The following is a 17,146-nucleotide window of genomic DNA, read 5'->3' as shown; positions in this document are numbered from 1 at the left end:
TCGTAGTTAGTGTTTCTCAATATCCCCTAACCTTACTGAAAGTACGTTGGTCATGTTACCTATTTAATTCCTACTTGTTCTTTAACTTATTGTACTACTTAGTTTAAAACCAGAAATGCAATCTTATTTTATTTTTTTTTGAATGAATAAAAGTTTATTGTCATACTAATCATATGTTCATCAATGTTCATTTAATGAAAAAAATAGTGTCAATTTCTGAATTACTGATGTTTCTTCTCTTATTCCTATTTTGTGTACTTTACTTTGTTGACATTTTTATAATTAAATCTAAGAAAGCTTGTAATTTTTATACTTGACATCAGATGTGGGGTACGAGACACTGTATGGCTTACGTGGCCAGCTGGCAAGGGATGGCTGCGCAGATTCTCAGTTAGTCATTGCAAAGGACTTACTTCAGGATCAATCAGGTATATTGACTGTTTTTATTTTTTTTACAAATAGATCCACAACATGCATATATCTGTATTAAAGTAAAATGTATTTTTAAATATATATGTATAAAGAGGATGATTTTTTAAAGGTGATGCTGATGAAAATGCAAGACAGGGAGTGTACTGGCTTATTAGAGCTTCTGAACAAGGCAATGAAGAAGCTACGCACACCTTGCAGCAATGCCTAGAAAGAGGAAAAGGTTCTTACAGGGTTTTTCTTTTTCGTTTTTTATGTTTTTATAAATATTTGACCACATTTATCAAGTTTCTTTTCTTTCTCTTTCAAAGGTATCACAGAATTGAATTTTCTTGATGTAAAAGCTTGCTTAAGCATGACGCAGATAGAAAAATTAGCAAGAAGAGCAGCTCGAAAGTTGTTTGAAAGGTATGCTATTGTTAGTCGCTGTACAGAAATGTACTATTAAGTCATATTTTTTGTATTCAAGTCAATCATAGTATTGATTACATTCTTGTTATCTTCCAGGTTGTCTGCAGGTGAAGATTACATTACTAGTGAACAGTTAATTCGTGAAATTCAGCGAGTTAAGCGTGCTATCGGAATTTCCACTGGCAACCATCAATGGTCTTTTAATCACATTACTCTTGGAGGATTGGTGAATCGTGAGAACAGATCTTTAGAAGGAATTGCTAGTGATAACAAACAGACAAATGGAATCAATGGCTCTCCTCGTGACCACATCAATCACAATCACATCAGTGATGAAGATGACAAACCAAAAATACAACCACAACCAGAAGGTTAATTAAAATCCACATTTTATAGAAATGCTTAAAATTAGTTCAGAAAAATAGAAGAAAAAAGTAAAAAAAATATTTTTTTAATTTTTACCAACAGATTGGGTTGGGAGAACAGACCCGCCTGGAGAGAAATTGTCTGAAGAACATCTGGTATCTGCTGCAGTAACATATGCTCAAGGAGAACTGCCTCTAGTTCAAAAAATTTTAGATTTGCAAAGACCTGCACCAGCTCTTTCCTTTAATCCTCTAAATATTATTGCTCATATGTATCTGTTTGTTACTGCTGCTGTTGGCAGTCGAACATCTCTGATTAGCAGGCCATTAATTACAACATCGGTTCAGGTACAAGCTGCCACCATGTTTATCGTATTCTAAGCTTTTTACGTATTTTTTATCTGAAGGAAAGAAAGAAAGATGACATTTTCTGTTTGATTTCAGATTAGCATTGCTCTAATAATTTACTCTTTAATTGAATCAGTCAATTGGAGTACTGTTATCCCAATCGCAGTGTATCACGGATCCTTTATGGCAATGATAATTTTTACATTTCAGGTATGTAAGCAGCTGCACATTCTCTACCATACATCTGCCCAATGCGATCCAATTTTGCATTTTTTAAATTTTCATTTTGTTTCAGATGTTACACCACCGTCATGAGTTTCAGCACTTTAGAGCTTGGTCTGGTTTATTTCTACGCTACAGTGAAGGTAGCCTCAACCCTGACGAAGCAGAATACCAGTATTGTAAAAACAACTTAAAACCATATGCTCACTTTTTTTTTGCCCTTATTCTGAATTTGACCGTAAGTTTACATTACCATTAAGATTATTATTAATGTTTTCTTGTAAGTTATTCATGTATGCTAATCTATACATATACAATGTTTTTAATTTTTTGGCCTTTTTCTCACTGTAGATGTATCCTCTTCTGGCTCCTCATTGGACTCCACACAGTGAATTAACTGTGCTGTCTTCAAGTTTCATGTTTCTATCCCTCTATGCGTTTTTGAATTCTGTACCGCGACCAATAGAGCAACGCCGTACGATCAACTTCGAATTTCCTAGGAAGCAGCCTGATATTTTAGTATTGTTTTCATTTGCTGTAAATGTGCTTGCTAAATATCCCTATGACTTGGATACGGTGGTTCTTCAAAGCTGGAGATTTTTGGATGTAAAGGTGTGTTATAGTATGTTTTTAAGTCTACTCTTAGTTTAACAGCTTCACATATTTTGTTAAAAATAGTATTTCTATATCCCCAGATTCCAACTTTTCCATCGTATGTCATAGGACATGGTATTGAGTTCTGTTTAAACTTTCGAGCGGTGTTTTACCTCTTGATGCCAGCAGTCTTCTTCAAGATCGCGGCTCGAGACCATTGGCGAGGAACTTACAGAACTTTAATCCCACATTGTGTAACTCTTGCTTGGTGGCAGATTGCTGTTTTGACAGCTCAAGGAAGTACATGGTATGGCATTGCTCTTATCTAAGCACAACATTTTGGAGCACAGAACTGCTTAAGAATTAACAGTTCTCTTTATGCTGTGTTGTTGTATTCTCTCTCTCTCTCTTTTTAAATATTTAGGTATGGACTTGTGAGGGCTGCTCTTGCTCTTGTTGGGCTTGTATTTTTCCTGCCTCTTGCTGGACTTGCTTCTCTCCTCTTACCAATTGCTGCAGCAATTCGAATGCTGTATCTATCAGCTGGAAGAGAAATGCTGCAAGTAGCTGGAACCTTACTGGCTGCATCACCTTTACTCATTTTATTCTGGTTGCGTGGTCGTTTTAGTCCAGAAGGATCTCGTTCAGCAAAAATTGCTAAAATTGCAGCAATGTTGCAGGTCTGTGGTAAAGAATTGTATTTCATGCTGTTTTTTCTTCAAAAGGTCTATACCTAATGTACAATTTTATTTTTAGTTGGTTCTGGCTGTAGGAGCAACAGTTCTTCTCCTTACACCATTTTTTATCTCTATGGATGCTGACCATATCCATCATGGACATCCGGTCACTGGTTCAGACAATCATGTCATGGGGCATGACAATAGAGAAGTGAATGATTTTGTACTGACATGGGAACAGTATGAGTCTATGTGCCATAAGCCAGCTTGGGAACAAAGTACTGTTGCTTATGTACAACAGTTATGTTCACCTTTGGAAGGTGAGTGCCAATACAAAAAAAGACTGTAGGTAATTTATTAGTATTTTTATTAGATGATTTGCGTTTGCAGGACTTCGAGTGAAATGGGATGGCTATGTGTCCAATACAAAAATAACCAGGGTTCGCAATCCTTGGCTAGAAATAGTAAAGAGACTTCCTCAAGGATTGGGATCAGTATTTGCCTGTGCGATTGGAAGTCTCAATGAGCGAAAATCCCATGAGGAGATGTGCAGCTCTTCTCTCTATCCTTCAGCATCTGACCAGCAGCATTGCAAAAAAATCAGGCAGCTATCAAGCCACACTGACAGATGCTCTTTAATCGACTGGAACAGGTATAGTTAAATTACTTTGGTTGATACCGTGTTAATTTTTCCTCTTCCTGAGATTTTTTTTTTTCCAGCTATGATTTTGAAGTGGCTATTAAAATGAAGAATGTTTTGTGGGGAAAATCATCAGTAGATGCCTTCTTACTAGCTGATAATCAGTTCCGCAATATGACATTTCATCTTCGCCCAGGAGATCACATATGGTTTAGTGGAACAATCACTCGCATTGAAACAGACAATGGTCCAGAACCGCGCATTGATCTAGAAACAATGGGCTGCCTTCAATGTGACAGAGGTCCTGTTTTACTGTGGGAAAAGTCCCATCAAAACTTTTCATTAACTTCACTCACTAGCTACTTTTATATCTGTGTAAGATTTGTCCTGAACTGTTTATTTAATCCAATTGTTATATTCAAATGAAAAGGTTGAATTGTCAAAGGCATTCATATCTCAACAACCAACAAATGTATGCAACTTGACATTGTTTATTTTTTACTTCAAAAATTGAAGACTGGATGTATTTTGCATTCTCTGTGATATATTGCAATATGGTATTACAATTTCTTCTAAACTAAACTTAAATAATTATAGTATTAGTTCACCTAATTGGTTAAAGTTACTGATCAAAAGAACTTGCGTACATTATAAGAGGTTCTAAAACGAATGTTAACACCTGAGAGATTTAATTTTAAATATAAGCCCAAAGACATTACCAAACTTTTTACACTTAATTAATATTTTTATGGAATTGTGTTCAGATGACTTTCTGGAAGTTTTTTTATTTATCTTGCCTTTTTATCTATTAATTATTTTTATTGATGTGTTTGAACTCTCGACGTATTATTATTTACTTGCCTGGTGCAACAGATATGAGATGTATGCATAATTCTAAGTAACTACAATTACGTTTTTTTAATGTTTCTTGCCATCATGGAGTTTGATGTAAGGTGTTCCTCTGCTAACATGAGCCCGAATCCTGTATCATAAATGAAAGCAGGGTTTAGACTGGAAGGTTCACCATGAGAGTGACAATATAGGGCTCTCTGATCTAGGACTGATGTGGTGGATTCTAAATCGGTGTACATGTAACAAATATAAATTTTTATTAGCAGTTATGGTTTGAAATGATTTCCTTTCCCAAACTTCCCTGTCTTGAACAAACGAAATTTTGGAAACTCCGCGCACCGCGGCTTCACGTAAACAGTAGGCATTGACAAACCCAATGACAATACATCTAAAAAATGATACATCTTTAACTGCAGTTTCAGGAGCGAAAACTTCTAAATATTGCTTCAAGTCAAATAAAGCGTTGACTCTCACCATCTAGACTCTAAAATATATTGATCATTTCTGCCAGATATATGTATTGGTTGTTTTAAACAGTTGGTATTTCATAGCAGAAGCACAAACTGCCACCATCACAAACCGAAACAAAAATGATGTTATGAATCAATCAAAATACAGTCAGCGTCATTTTGGATTCATAGCTGGTGTTTTTAATTTCAAAAATGTTTTCTCCATCTTCATCATTACATTAAAACATGAAGCTGTTTCTACGGACGATTTTTTGTAAAGTTCTCTGTTTGTGTTTAGTTTGCTTGTGAAAGGGCATTGAGAGTATGGAATGGCGTGAGCCTAAAGGCAGCCGATGGATCGTCTTCGTTGCATTTAGACTAAAGTTGATGATTGCAATGTTTTGAAATTATTGGAAATACTTCGTGACTATTGAGACATCAGCATTGTGCAGGTGACAATGTCGTCTTCAGAACTCAGACCTCTTCTTTTCTTGAGCTGCGTATGGGTTTTAATCGCAGCGGCGAATGGTGAGTAGGCAGGTGTAGGCTAAGTTTATTATTATCGTCAATGTACACAAACAACGTTGTTTTGTTTCATTCGGCTATTATATCTCTACCTTCATCTCGTTCCAAACTCGGGGCAATTATTTTGACGCGTCCATGGTCCCAATCAATATTCATTATATTACATTTAGGTTATGGCGATTTCTTTGAGTGGCTCTTTCCCATTGTTTATTTTGGTCATGACCCTTTTATTACCAGTGTTGTTTCATTCCACTGGCATTTTTAACTCTCATCGTTGATGTGCTTCCTACTTAATCATCTCATTCATAATCATTTATCAGTACAGGGTTTGTGTTTTAAATTTTTATTGGCTTGTCCCAATTTTCCATCAACTCCCTACGGCTTCTAAAACGCAGTGCCTCTGTGTTCCTTGTTTCACCTGCAGATTTTCCAGAATTCTTTTAATTAAATTTCAATTTGTTTGATATCTCACAGGTCTTCTGTGCTACTGTGAAGTTTGCCCAAATTCAACATGCTCAACAGATGGATACTGCTTCTCATCCAAATCCTACCAAAAGGATACTGGCAAAATCATTGAAGCAAACAGGTATGCTTTTTACATGATGTCTGATACAAATTCTGTACATAATGAACTATGCCAGTATTTTTCTATAATTTCTCTCAAATAGCCACAACAAACCTGGAATTTTTATTTTGGATTGACAGCATTGTCTACTGCTATGCTTTTTGTGTTGCTTTAATTGTTTCTGTAGCTTGAATAGAATTAATGGTCTACAGGGCACCTTCCTGGACCCTACCAGCATTCCAGTATTGACGATTCTAGAGGCTTACTTATATGCACCAACGATTTTGATGCTTACTTTTTATGTTCTTCTTTATTTTCTAGGATGAAGAAACCATTTTGCTCTTTTTGTGTTATCTTTATTTACAGGATGGTTAGAATTAAGACTTCTTCATGTTTGAGTTTTTTGTAACATCACCCACAGCGTCTATTATGACCACTATAGATTTGAATTTATCTAAAAATAGGTGCCTCGGTAGAACAAATTTTTTCCCACCGGAATATTCAAGGTGGTGTATTCGTCAACCTGTAGGAGTGTCAGCACTCTGTTGTAACTCAAAAGATTTTTGCAACAGAGAGTTAAAACCTATTCTGAGCACACTAGCTCCTCCATTGTTTGGATCAGGTAAGGTGTTTTAGATCTATTTGTTGGTTTGTCATTACTAGTACTCATCCTAACAGTTTTCTGAGTTTGCTGAGTTGTTACTGACTTTCAGGATAGATGTGCACCTGACGTGATTACGAGCATGACTGACGTGGAATGCCTCTTTATGTGTGTAACTCCGATTTTTCAAAGTTGAGGAATAAGGCTTCATATTAAGTGTCAATAAGTTGTGTTTTAAATTATGTCTGCCTAAGCTATGATTTGGTTGTGTACTAATATTTTTTTTGATTCTCCATTTCAGTCAGGCCATTTTCTAATGTAACTAGCCTAAGGATCTACTGACATGTCATTCGAGCATAATCTGACAGCAGTTTTACAAAAATGTTATTTTTCAGTGTCTGGTGCAATTTCCTCTACTTTAAAAAATTAATTTGTGTGCGCCATTTGTGTTTTTCCCAGCCACATGCGCAGCTCTGAACCCACTAAATTCAATTCCTTCCTGTCATTTCTGTTATTTTTAAAAATAATATTGCGGAGAATTTAAGTCTAATTTTGATGTTTTTGTTTCTATCCTTAACTTTTGAAGTTCCTTTTTGGGATGTAAATTTTGTTTCTCTTGGATTTCACCATAGAATATTTTTTCTCTCCTTTCTTTCAAAAAGAACAGGAAAGAGTAAAGCATGGGGTCTGCTTTATGTTTTAGGTAATCTGAAATAGTCGGGGAGGAGAGAAGTAGGGATGTTACAGGTAAAGTCCGGGTGTCAGGGAATGTCTGGATTCCGTAGTGAGGGTCCGGATACCCTGGCCCCGGTAGGGAATGTCCATTTGGGACGACTGAAACCGGGCATTCACTTGGCAATGCTAGCCATGTTGGACATTCACTGAAGGCAGTCAGGGAATGTTCAAAATCAGACTTTAACTTAGGGGGGTGGCCGGAAATGTTGGGAATGAAAGTTCAGGTACTATGATGGGTGTGGGTCAAGAAGAAGTACAAAAACCCATTCTCTCAGGGGCTTTGCTGGGGAAGCCACTTCTCTGGGGGGCAGGGCTTGTTAAGCGCAACTGCACCGCAAGCAGGTGCCGAGCGGGCACAAGGTGCACCTGCAGAAAGAACAACCATCTCTGTGGGTCTAAGTGCCAACAAGGCAAACCCAGCTGCCTCAACAACCCTTGACCCACACCCATAATACCTGAACTTTCATTCCCAACATTTCTGGCCACCCCCCTCAGTTAAAGTCCGATTTTGAACATTTCCTGACTGCCTTCAGTGAATGTCCAACATGGCTAGCATTGTCTAGTGAATGCCCGGTTTCAGTCGTCCCAAACGGACATTCCCTACCGGGGCGAGGGAATCCGGACTCTCACTAGGAAATCCGGACATTCCCTGACACCCGGACTTTACCTGTAACAGGGATATATTTTATGCTTTAATAATTCCCATTTTTCTTCAAACTTTTCATGTTAGTTGATTTAACTAACAATGTAATGATGTTTTGGAAAATATTTTCCTTACTCCCGAACCTACCCTGCATGTTGCGCATTGCCTATTTTTATGCAACATATTTCCTTTCCAAAATAATTAAAAGCCTTAAAAGCCTTTCCGCAATAGTGTGTGTGTGTGTTTGGGTGTTGCTAATAATGTTTGGTGTGTTGTGTGTGTTTTATTATCCAGGTGCCTGGACAAAATGCAGGTGGCTCCTGCTGATAACCCCCTCCTTTGCCATTATGCCAACACACATAGAAGTACACATGGTATAAAGTGTTGCAAGGAGTACGACTACTGTAATAAAAATTTGACTATTCCTATTGAAATTAAAAAGGATGAAGGTAGGTTGTCATACTTTATCTAAAGAGTAAAGAAAAAGTTAGTCTCCTGTGTGCTTTCATGGTTCTTTGTTAATACTCTTCTTTGCCTATTCTTGTTATGTGTCACAAGTCACAAGTATATTAAAAATACATGTTTAGAACACGAATGCTGCTATTAGAACCTTATATATGTTGTAGCACCTTGCATTTTAAATTATTTGTTAGATTTAGGAGTAGGCTGCATTTTGAAGGTACATGTTTACTGCTGTACTCTTGACTTACTTATAAGCAGAGAGTGTCATATTGTAAAGTTCTAACAGGTGACGGTTTCGCTAAGACTTTGCATGCTCCTGCATGTCACTTAATTTGCATAAGTCTCAACAATGGCTTTATACACTTTATCTCTATTTTCTCTTACAGACACTGTATTCCTTGTCTTGACAATTTAGCACTACCTTTATATTGTGTGATACTGTTCTTTATGTGTGATATTTCTTCTGTTTCCTTTTATCTTTCACCTCTTTGTGGATTAATTCCGATTTATTTTGTTGTCACTTGGTGTATCACTATGTTATATTTCAAAGAATTAATTTTTATAATGTTTCTGATTTTACAAGAAATTTGAAACTTAGCTCTTTGTATTTCAATTTTACACCTTATCTTTCTGTAGCACTTTTGCTTATTCTACAACCCTATTGCATTTTTTCTTCCTGCTTCAATGCACTGTAATATCTCATTTTGGCTTCTAATTTACTTTTACTATTTGCTCTTAATCTTGTTTTAATATAATGTTTATGAAAACTAAGTACGTTTCTGAAAGACCATAGCATGTAATGCACCCAAGCCTCCAATATAATAACATGTTCCTCATTTTAAAAAATGATCAGTTAGGAGGTGAAGGTAAAAGTAATCCACAACCCCTGGGTTGTGTTCAATTTTGTTTTGTTGGGCCTGCAGGTGCTATGATAAGGCCAATCATTTCCCTGTCAACGAATCCACCTGGAATTTTTGTATGACTTCGGGGTCTGAAGAAATTGGAAAAGAGTCACGTCTTTATAGGTGCTGCAACGATTTTGATTATTGCAACCGGAAAGGTGAGATAGACTAAAGCAAATGAATAAAAGCAATTCATTTACATAATGGGATGAAGAAAAAAAAGCTTTTTGTGAGTGTTGGGGCAAGGCGAATTCTCGCTTAAGGGCGTTGTTTTCAGGAGGAATCATTACTAGATTACTGATGGAAGATGTCTTTGAGGGATCATTACATTTTTAAGTATAGGTTTTAAATTACTTATTTATTTACATCTTGCACCCCTTGACCACACTCCTTTTGCAATTTACAAGTAGGGTAGTCTGTACAATTAGGTACTTTTTAGTGACTATTTTTTTTCTACTTCTTATCACAAAATCATATGAAAGGATTGTTAGTGAGAATAATATCAGCCTGAATATAAAACCTCCTTTTCCCCCCAAAACTCGTTGTTGAAGTGGGTGGGAAGGGGGGGCTTTTTTCTCCCCTTGAATTTGGGCTCTCTTAAAACATTGAGTCCCAGGGGGGGTAGTAAACATGGGTTATTGTGACCACAAGTGTGGTCACTTGGGACTCAACGTGTTAAGTAGGGGTGTCTTTTATTCGGGCTAATATGGTTACTTGGTAAATTTTCTCTGTAAACGAAACCTTTTTCAAGACAAAGATTTTAATCTAACTGCATAACTTGATATTATATGTATACCATGTGGTCAAAGTACTTTTGAATCTATTTTGAGGCAGTCAATATACATGCACACATACATTCATTCATACATATAACCGCTTTTTATTGAAGGTAAGCACCCTTTTACTTCTATGAATACTGATTCTCTTCCTCACCTATCCATTTGGTATGGGCATGGTATGTGCATGATACTTGTGCGTATCTATAATATGGCTTTGATTTATTCTTGCTTGCTTCGCATGTATAATTTTATCGTGCATGCATGATCTGAAGTGCTGTTTTTCCCAATGTTTAAGTAATGCTACTTATCTATAAAGAGTAAACATGTTGTGTTAAATTTTTAAAAATTTACAGAATAATTGTTATTTGCATAGACCAAAACATACTGTGTTGTGCTTTTTCAGGCCCACCAGATCCAATAACAGGAAATTGGGAGAACTTTGTGGCAATCATCTGTACAGTTTTTGCCCTTCTAGTGGTGGTACTTGCCCTTATTTTTTTCACTGTGAGGAAACATCGTCATCAACGGCTGCGCCCTCATTACAATTGTGATGACAGCACTGAAGCTCCTGATCACCCTATTTTGGGAGGCGTTTCACTGAAATCTATGATTGAAATGACTACAAGTGGCTCGGGTTCAGGTGTGTTTTTTATATTTGTTGAAACAATATTTTGGATCTGTTTAACCTTTATTTGTTGACTGTTGTTAATGAATGTCCTGATTATGTGTAGGCTTACCATTGTTGGTACAACGGAGTATTGCTCGCCAAATACAGCTGGCTGACAGCATTGGCAAGGGTCGGTTTGGTGAGGTTTGGCGCGGTCGGTGGCGAGGAGAAAATGTTGCTGTAAAGATCTTTTCTTCTCGGGAAGAACGATCCTGGTTCCGTGAAGCAGAAATCTATCAAACTGTTATGTTGCGACATGACAACATCTTGGGATTTATTGCTGCTGACAACAAAGGTAAATTTTTTTAATGTTCACTTGACAATGGCAACAGTAACTATGCACTCTACTTACAATGTTGCTACATTATTTCTCTCTAGACAATGGGACATGGACACAACTGTGGCTTATCACGGATTATCATGAGTATGGATCTCTCTTTGATTATCTGTATCGCAACACAGTGGATGTTGCTGGAATGATACGTATGGCTCTTTCAATTGCTACAGGCCTTGCTCACCTGCATATGGAAATTGTAGGCACTCAGGGTAAGATCAAATTTTATTTAGTTTTCAAGCTGCCTTTCTCAAGTAAATGGTCTGTTTATATAAAGTTTAACTTGTTTCAAAAATCTTTTTCATTTTATAGGTAAACCAGCTATTGCACATCGAGATTTGAAGTCCAAGAATATACTTGTGAAAATTAATGGCACTTGTGCCATAGGAGATTTGGGTCTTGCAGTTAGATATGATGTAGCGACTGACAGAGTAGACATACCGTTAAACAACAGGGTTGGCACCAAGCGATATATGGCACCAGAAGTTTTGGATGATACCATTAACATGAACCATTTTGATTCATTCAAAAGAGCTGATGTTTATGCCATGGGACTCGTTTTTTGGGAAATAGCACGCAGATGCAATGTTGGTGGTATTTATGATGAGTACCAGTTGCCTTTTTATGATATGGTTCCCTCAGACCCAACAATTGAAGAAATGCGGAAAGTTGTCTGCCTCGATGGTCAACGTCCATCAATTCCTAATAGGTGGCAGGCGTGTGAGGTTTGTAGACTCCCTCCTTTTCTTTCTATCCAAATGGACATGGCAGTTTACCTTCCTTCTTCTGTATTTACCATCTAAATTAATGTGCATTTTTACTTACAGGCTTTGTCTGGAATGTCTAAGGTTATGAAAGAATGTTGGTATCAGAGTGCTGCTGCTCGCTTGACTGCTCTGCGAGTGAAGAAGACTTTAAGTAACTTCAATGTTCCAGTAAACAATATAATCTAGGTATCATAAGCTTGCAGTCCTTATATTTTAGGACTATATTTGAGTTACCACATTTGTAATGATAAGACTACAATACTGACTACAGTTGTATTGACAATTATGTGGACAACAAGAGCTCAGACTAAATCTAAAAAGAAACATGGACCATTTTAAGAAAAGGAAAGGGGGTATTTTGCTGTTACTCATTTGATTTGAGTAAACTTTGATACTTCTCTTAGTTTGTTTTGTTGATGTAATCAACTTTAATTGATTTTCACTAGCCGCCATTATTTTAAGAAGGTCTGAGTATTTGTGAACCCAAGTCCTTAAAATGATTTCACCAATACTTAAGATTTTCCCTTAAAATTGATGTCTTTATGGTCACTTTTTCATGGAATATTTTCAGCATGTTGGTGTTAACCATATTGGTTTTGCTTTTACAGCATACCATGAATTACAGAGGGGTTGTGTGTGTGTGGATGATGATGTGTTTTATGTTTTGTTTTTTTCTCCATCACATCTGAAATATACATAGGTTTAGATCTCTTTACCAGGCAATGTAAAAATTTCTTTTGATTTGTTGGATTTACAAAAAATCAACTCTAGTAAATCTCTCCAGTTCTGATAAATCCAGAAAATCTATAAAACTTACTTTCTTACTCGCATTGGAAACTTGCACAACCCTTTCTCTTAAAGAAGATAATGTACAACTTCAAAGCTTATTGGATAAAAATTTATCCATTAAGTAAATTTACCATTGAATTTGTGTATAATTTGTGATAGTACTTTAAGGCACCTAAAGTTTTATAACTGTATGATTATGGTAAGTAAACACTGATTTGTAATATGTAAGTCACTTAATTTTTTAAACCATGTTATGTTACTGGCACAAGTTTAGGATCGTGTAAAAATGAAAAAAAATTCTTCACAGCAGAGTTACAAATTCAGTGTAACTTTTGTATCTTATAGGCATGTAAGTAAGCCAAATATTTGCAGATGAAACTGTTTCTATCCCAGACTCTTGTGTAAACTCCTTCCTTTTTATATGATTGCTTATTTTAATTTGTGGTTTGAAAATTTTGTAGACAACCTGAAAATATCTAGGGCAGCTTGTGTGACACTAAGGTCATCCAATGCACATGTGCTGCTTGCAAATTTGGTTCATTTGAGAAACTTTTGCCTGTTTTAATAGTATTGTAAAAATCTATTTTTTCAGATTTTTGTCTGCTTCTTAGTCAGTGTCTTTTAATCTATATCCTAGATTGTTTTAATGAACAAAGTTAGTGAAAGGTAAACACTTTTGTAAATTGATGTGGTTGTAAGTCGATGTTGATATATATTCTTGGTTATTAATTGATAGTGTAAGAAAGTTATTGATATCTTTGACTTATAAAGTATTAGCATTGGTAAAGGTAAAAGTCCATTTTTCTATCGCCGCACATGGGCTTATGTCCTGTAAGACAAGTGCTTTCTTACACTTAAAATTTGTTCAATTCCTTTACCAATATACAATTTGTATGTTGCACATGGTTGAAAGTGTTACGTAGTTTTTGTAGTTTTTAAAGACTTTGTGAACTGAGTGGACTATTTCATATAATTGGATTAGTAAGAAGGGTGTACTATTCGTTCACAGACATGACTGAATATCAATCTACATTTAAGACTTAACTGCCAACCATATCCTACAATATAAATGGCAAAGCGCTCAAGCCACATGGGAAACTAACTTCCTCAAGCTATTTGTTTGATGCATGGCACAATTATTTCTCTTCTTTACTTGAGGAGTCTACATCCTTCCTTATGAATTGGTTTGCTTTGGATATACTGTATGTCTGTAGTTATATATGAACAATCGACCTCCTTCATTCATATGGCTTTTACAAATCTAGATATGTGTTTGGGTCCCATGTAACTTTAAAGGTTTGTTCAAGTCTCAAAATATTCCTCATCTTCATCTGAACATCATTGTGTCATTACATCACTCATCATTTATGCCTTCTTGATTGATCGTTTTGTAAGCATAAGACCTGTAATTTTTATTGTTATGACTGTAAATAAATTTGTTAAATTAAGAAAGTAACATTTTTCTGTTCCAAAATATTGTATTAAGGTGGTGCTTTTATATGCTTGGGTATCATAGAGTAGCCCATGCTTTCCGTTGTTGTGCTTAGTGTTGAAAACTAATATGTGTCTGAAGACTAAGAAGTTGTGACAAGGTGGTTAGTGTGCATTATCTTTGAAGAAATATTACAATCTAAAGTTGGTAAAGATAACAGAACTGATGGCCAATGTGGCTGAGGTTTTACGGGCTGTTCCTTTGGCCTTGTCATTTATCTTATTGTTAAAATTTGAAGCTGCTTAAATGTTTTTATAGAAATCTTTGAATGTTAAAAGTGTTTTATTTGTATTTTAATGTTTTGCGTGCTTGTGAGTGTTTTGGAGAGTGTTATTTAAATATGCTGGCTGCTTACATTTCTAGAGGACCACCCTTTCTAGGGATGAGATAAACTCAATTTTTAACCCGTTGGTGGAAGTATTTGGATTATATTGGGATCAGGAAAGCTGTCTCCCTTGTCAAGGTATGGGATATTTAGAGTTGTGTGATTTTACAATGAATTCACTTTAATTATCTAAAGGATTTGTATTGTTCTCAATAATGTTTCCCATGATTGCATTGCTCTCTCTTTCTCTGCTGACCACTCAATGAACTAAAGTTAGCCTGAAGTCCAGATCCATTTTTTTTCCATTGTAGACTTTTTGTTCTGACTCAGATCATGTTTCTTTATTCTTCATGTCCATAGCTACAGAACTCTGTACCTTAATTCATAGATATGCAAACTTATAAATGTCTGCCAAGTTTAAAATAAACAAACAGAATCAGAAAACTTCAGTAGTTTTTTCACTAGGTATAACTCTTTTTCTCCAATGGCTGTACACACCAGAGCTTTAAAAAAAAAAATAGATACAGTATGAGCCATGAGCTGACAAATGGGCTGCCTCAAGCAAATTGGTTAAAAGAAAACTCTCTTGCATTTGTGCAGTATTTTGCATTATAGTGAAGAAAAATAGAGTTTAAGGCAATATACTTGTAGGTTGCCTTCTTTCAGGGTTTTTGTAGATCGAATTGCCAACTCACCAGGCGGCTTCTTAAGAGCTGGATTGTATAAAGGCAATCAGTACGACAGTTGTTTCACGTCCCTGTTTGTAGCTACACGATTGCAGCTAAAACTGACAGAGCCCGTGTCAGCTTAGACTGAACCATTTAAAGGCGAATTCATTTCTTCAGATAATGCTCTAGAATATCAACCAGAAGTAAACAGCGCTAAGAACTAAAGCGAAAAGAAAGATATCAATGCCTCTCCGAAGCTCTCGCCTTGTCCAAGCGCTCGGAGGGAGCCGCGGGGACACGATTCAGGAAAGGGTTGCCTACCCTCCAGGCGTTGTGCTACCAGCTTGCTCCTCCGGGGCCCAGGTGTGAGCTGAGACCTCGGCCCCGTAAGAGCAAGCTGGTAGCCGAGCGTGTTAAAGCGTGATCGTTGGCAGATCGTGCGGGTGGTCGCTAGATCGAATCCCGTCCGCGGTCATTTTTCCCTGCTCTGCTGGCCAAGTGTCTTCGGGCGTCGGTCACAGCTTAGATCAAGATGCCGCTGAAAGTAGAACTCTGTATCGTTCCGTCGTGGCCAAGTCGGTAGCGTCCCGGTCCGGTATGGACCTGGTCACTGGTTCGAATCTCGGCCGGGTGATCATTTTCGCCCTCCGCTGGCCATGACTTTTCAGCCGTGCGACACCTGATGTGATGGGCCGCTACGCAAACAGTCGCTGGTTCGAATCTAGTCGACGGAACCCTTTTCCCTGTGCCAGCCATATGTTTCGGGGTGAGAGCCACACCGGAGACAAGCTTCACCTATGCAACGCACTCATCATTGGCTCAGTTGGTAGGGCGCGCGCTCGGAACGCGGATGGTTGCCGGTTCGAATATTCTCCGAGGTTCAATTTTTCCTATTTAGTAGTTTGCGGCGCGGGGCGCGGGGACCAAGGGTTAAGACAAGAGACTAGCCGACATGGGGAGGAGGTCTTGACCGCCCACTCAGCAGCCCCCCCCCCTCCCCCTGCCAAAAAACAACAAGAAAATATTCGCCCAGACCAGGACTCGACCCTTGGACTGAGGGTGTCTTGTGCACCAAACCCTAGCGCGCTCGCCGCTCGGCTGCCGGCTCCACATGTCAGCGGAAAGTTCAAACCTCGGTCACCTGCTTCACGAGTCTTGGTCTCCCGTATTGCACGCGTTCAGGTCGGGTCAAGTCCACCTCCTCGACGCGCTGCAGCCCGGGTCGGCTCTTGGCCCGAAACACGGAAACTGGCCACTAAAAGAGCCCCTTGGGCGCGCGGGGGTTAGGTTAGGCCCATTTATGTGACTTTTTCCGTGTTTTTGGCCAGAATTCGACCCGGGCTGCAGCGCGTCGAGGAGGTGGACTTGAGAGAGGCCCTGCACGCGTGCAATACGGGAGACCAAAGACCCGTAAAGCGGGACCGAGTTCTGACCTGTCAGTGGCGAGGAGCAGCTGACAGCCGAGTGGCGAGCGCGCTGGTGGGTGGCCCGGACACCAGCGGCCTGGGGATCGAATCCCCTTGATTCATTTAAGTTTTTCTTTAAAGAGAATTGACACTCCCGACACAACGTCGGTGTGAATCCGACTAGGTCTGCAGCAAAGTAAGGAGGTCAACTTCACCTCCTACACAGCAGGTCCCGAAAAAAGGCTCCCCCCCCCAACGGGATTCGATCCCTAGACGGACGGTGTCCGGGCCACAAGTCAGCGCGCTCGCCACTCGGCTATCGGCTCCACTTGTCAGCGGAGGGCTCAGAACTCGGTCCCGCCTCACCGGTCTTGGTGTCCCGCATTGCACGCGTGCAGGGCCTCTCAAGTCCACCTCCTCGACGCGCTGCAGCCCGGGTCGAAATTCTTGCAAAAAGGCAAATAAATGTACTCTCTGCTAGCCTAACCTAACCTCCTCG

General features: G+C 38.3%; 2 protein-coding genes across 4 annotated transcripts; both read left to right on the top strand.

Moving 5' to 3' along the window:
* Positions 1 to 323: 323 nt before the first annotated feature.
* Positions 324 to 4,803, top strand: LOC113202425 (wolframin; the record flags this gene model as incomplete). Its single annotated transcript, XM_052266245.1, is given in 13 exon segments — positions 324 to 428; positions 542 to 652; positions 741 to 837; positions 937 to 1,211; positions 1,309 to 1,553; positions 1,650 to 1,763; positions 1,849 to 2,013; positions 2,127 to 2,387; positions 2,471 to 2,676; positions 2,794 to 3,049; positions 3,126 to 3,366; positions 3,437 to 3,698; positions 3,767 to 4,803. Coding segments are annotated over 13 exon segments (2,684 nt in total), but the record flags the coding sequence as incomplete, so codon positions are not given.
* Positions 4,804 to 5,180: 377 nt separating this feature from the next.
* Positions 5,181 to 15,017, top strand: LOC113202415 (TGF-beta receptor type-1). 3 transcript variants are annotated; one of them, XM_026416621.2, is made up of 8 exons: positions 5,181 to 5,515; positions 5,987 to 6,098; positions 6,542 to 6,699; positions 10,603 to 10,839; positions 10,931 to 11,161; positions 11,245 to 11,412; positions 11,513 to 11,925; positions 12,028 to 15,017. In XM_026416621.2, the coding sequence occupies exons 1-8, from the start codon at positions 5,446 to 5,448 to the stop codon at positions 12,151 to 12,153; spliced, it is 1,515 nt and encodes a 504-aa protein (XP_026272406.1). In that variant the 5' UTR covers positions 5,181 to 5,445; the 3' UTR covers positions 12,154 to 15,017. The 3 variants fall into 3 exon arrangements, with proteins under 3 accessions (XP_026272406.1, XP_026272407.1, XP_026272408.1); XM_026416622.2 differs by lacking the exon at positions 6,542 to 6,699 and adding an exon at positions 8,351 to 8,505 and having other exon boundaries at positions 5,186 to 5,515; XM_026416623.2 differs by lacking the exon at positions 6,542 to 6,699 and adding an exon at positions 9,442 to 9,578 and having other exon boundaries at positions 5,192 to 5,515.
* Positions 15,018 to 17,146: the final 2,129 nt, after the last annotated feature.

The sequence above is a fragment of the Frankliniella occidentalis genome, unplaced genomic scaffold (genome assembly GCF_000697945.3).
Source record: "Frankliniella occidentalis isolate FOCC.00 unplaced genomic scaffold, Focc_3.1 Scaffold36, whole genome shotgun sequence".
In the NCBI taxonomy this organism is placed as follows: Eukaryota; Metazoa; Arthropoda; class Insecta; order Thysanoptera; family Thripidae; genus Frankliniella; species Frankliniella occidentalis.
Note: the sequence above shows the minus strand (reverse complement) of the source record. Positions and strands in the feature narration are given on the sequence as shown.

Excerpts from the sequence above, each read along its gene's own strand:
- LOC113202415 (XM_026416621.2), top strand. The coding sequence starts at position 5,446 with ATGTCGTCTTCAGAACTCAGACCTCTTCTTTTCTTGAGCTGCGTATGG. Across the intron at positions 5,516-5,986 it reads TTTAATCGCAGCGGCGAATG|GTCTTCTGTGCTACTGTGAA; the intron begins GTGAGTAGGCAG and ends GATATCTCACAG. Across the intron at positions 6,099-6,541 it reads AAAATCATTGAAGCAAACAG|GTGCCTCGGTAGAACAAATT; the intron begins GTATGCTTTTTA and ends ATCTAAAAATAG.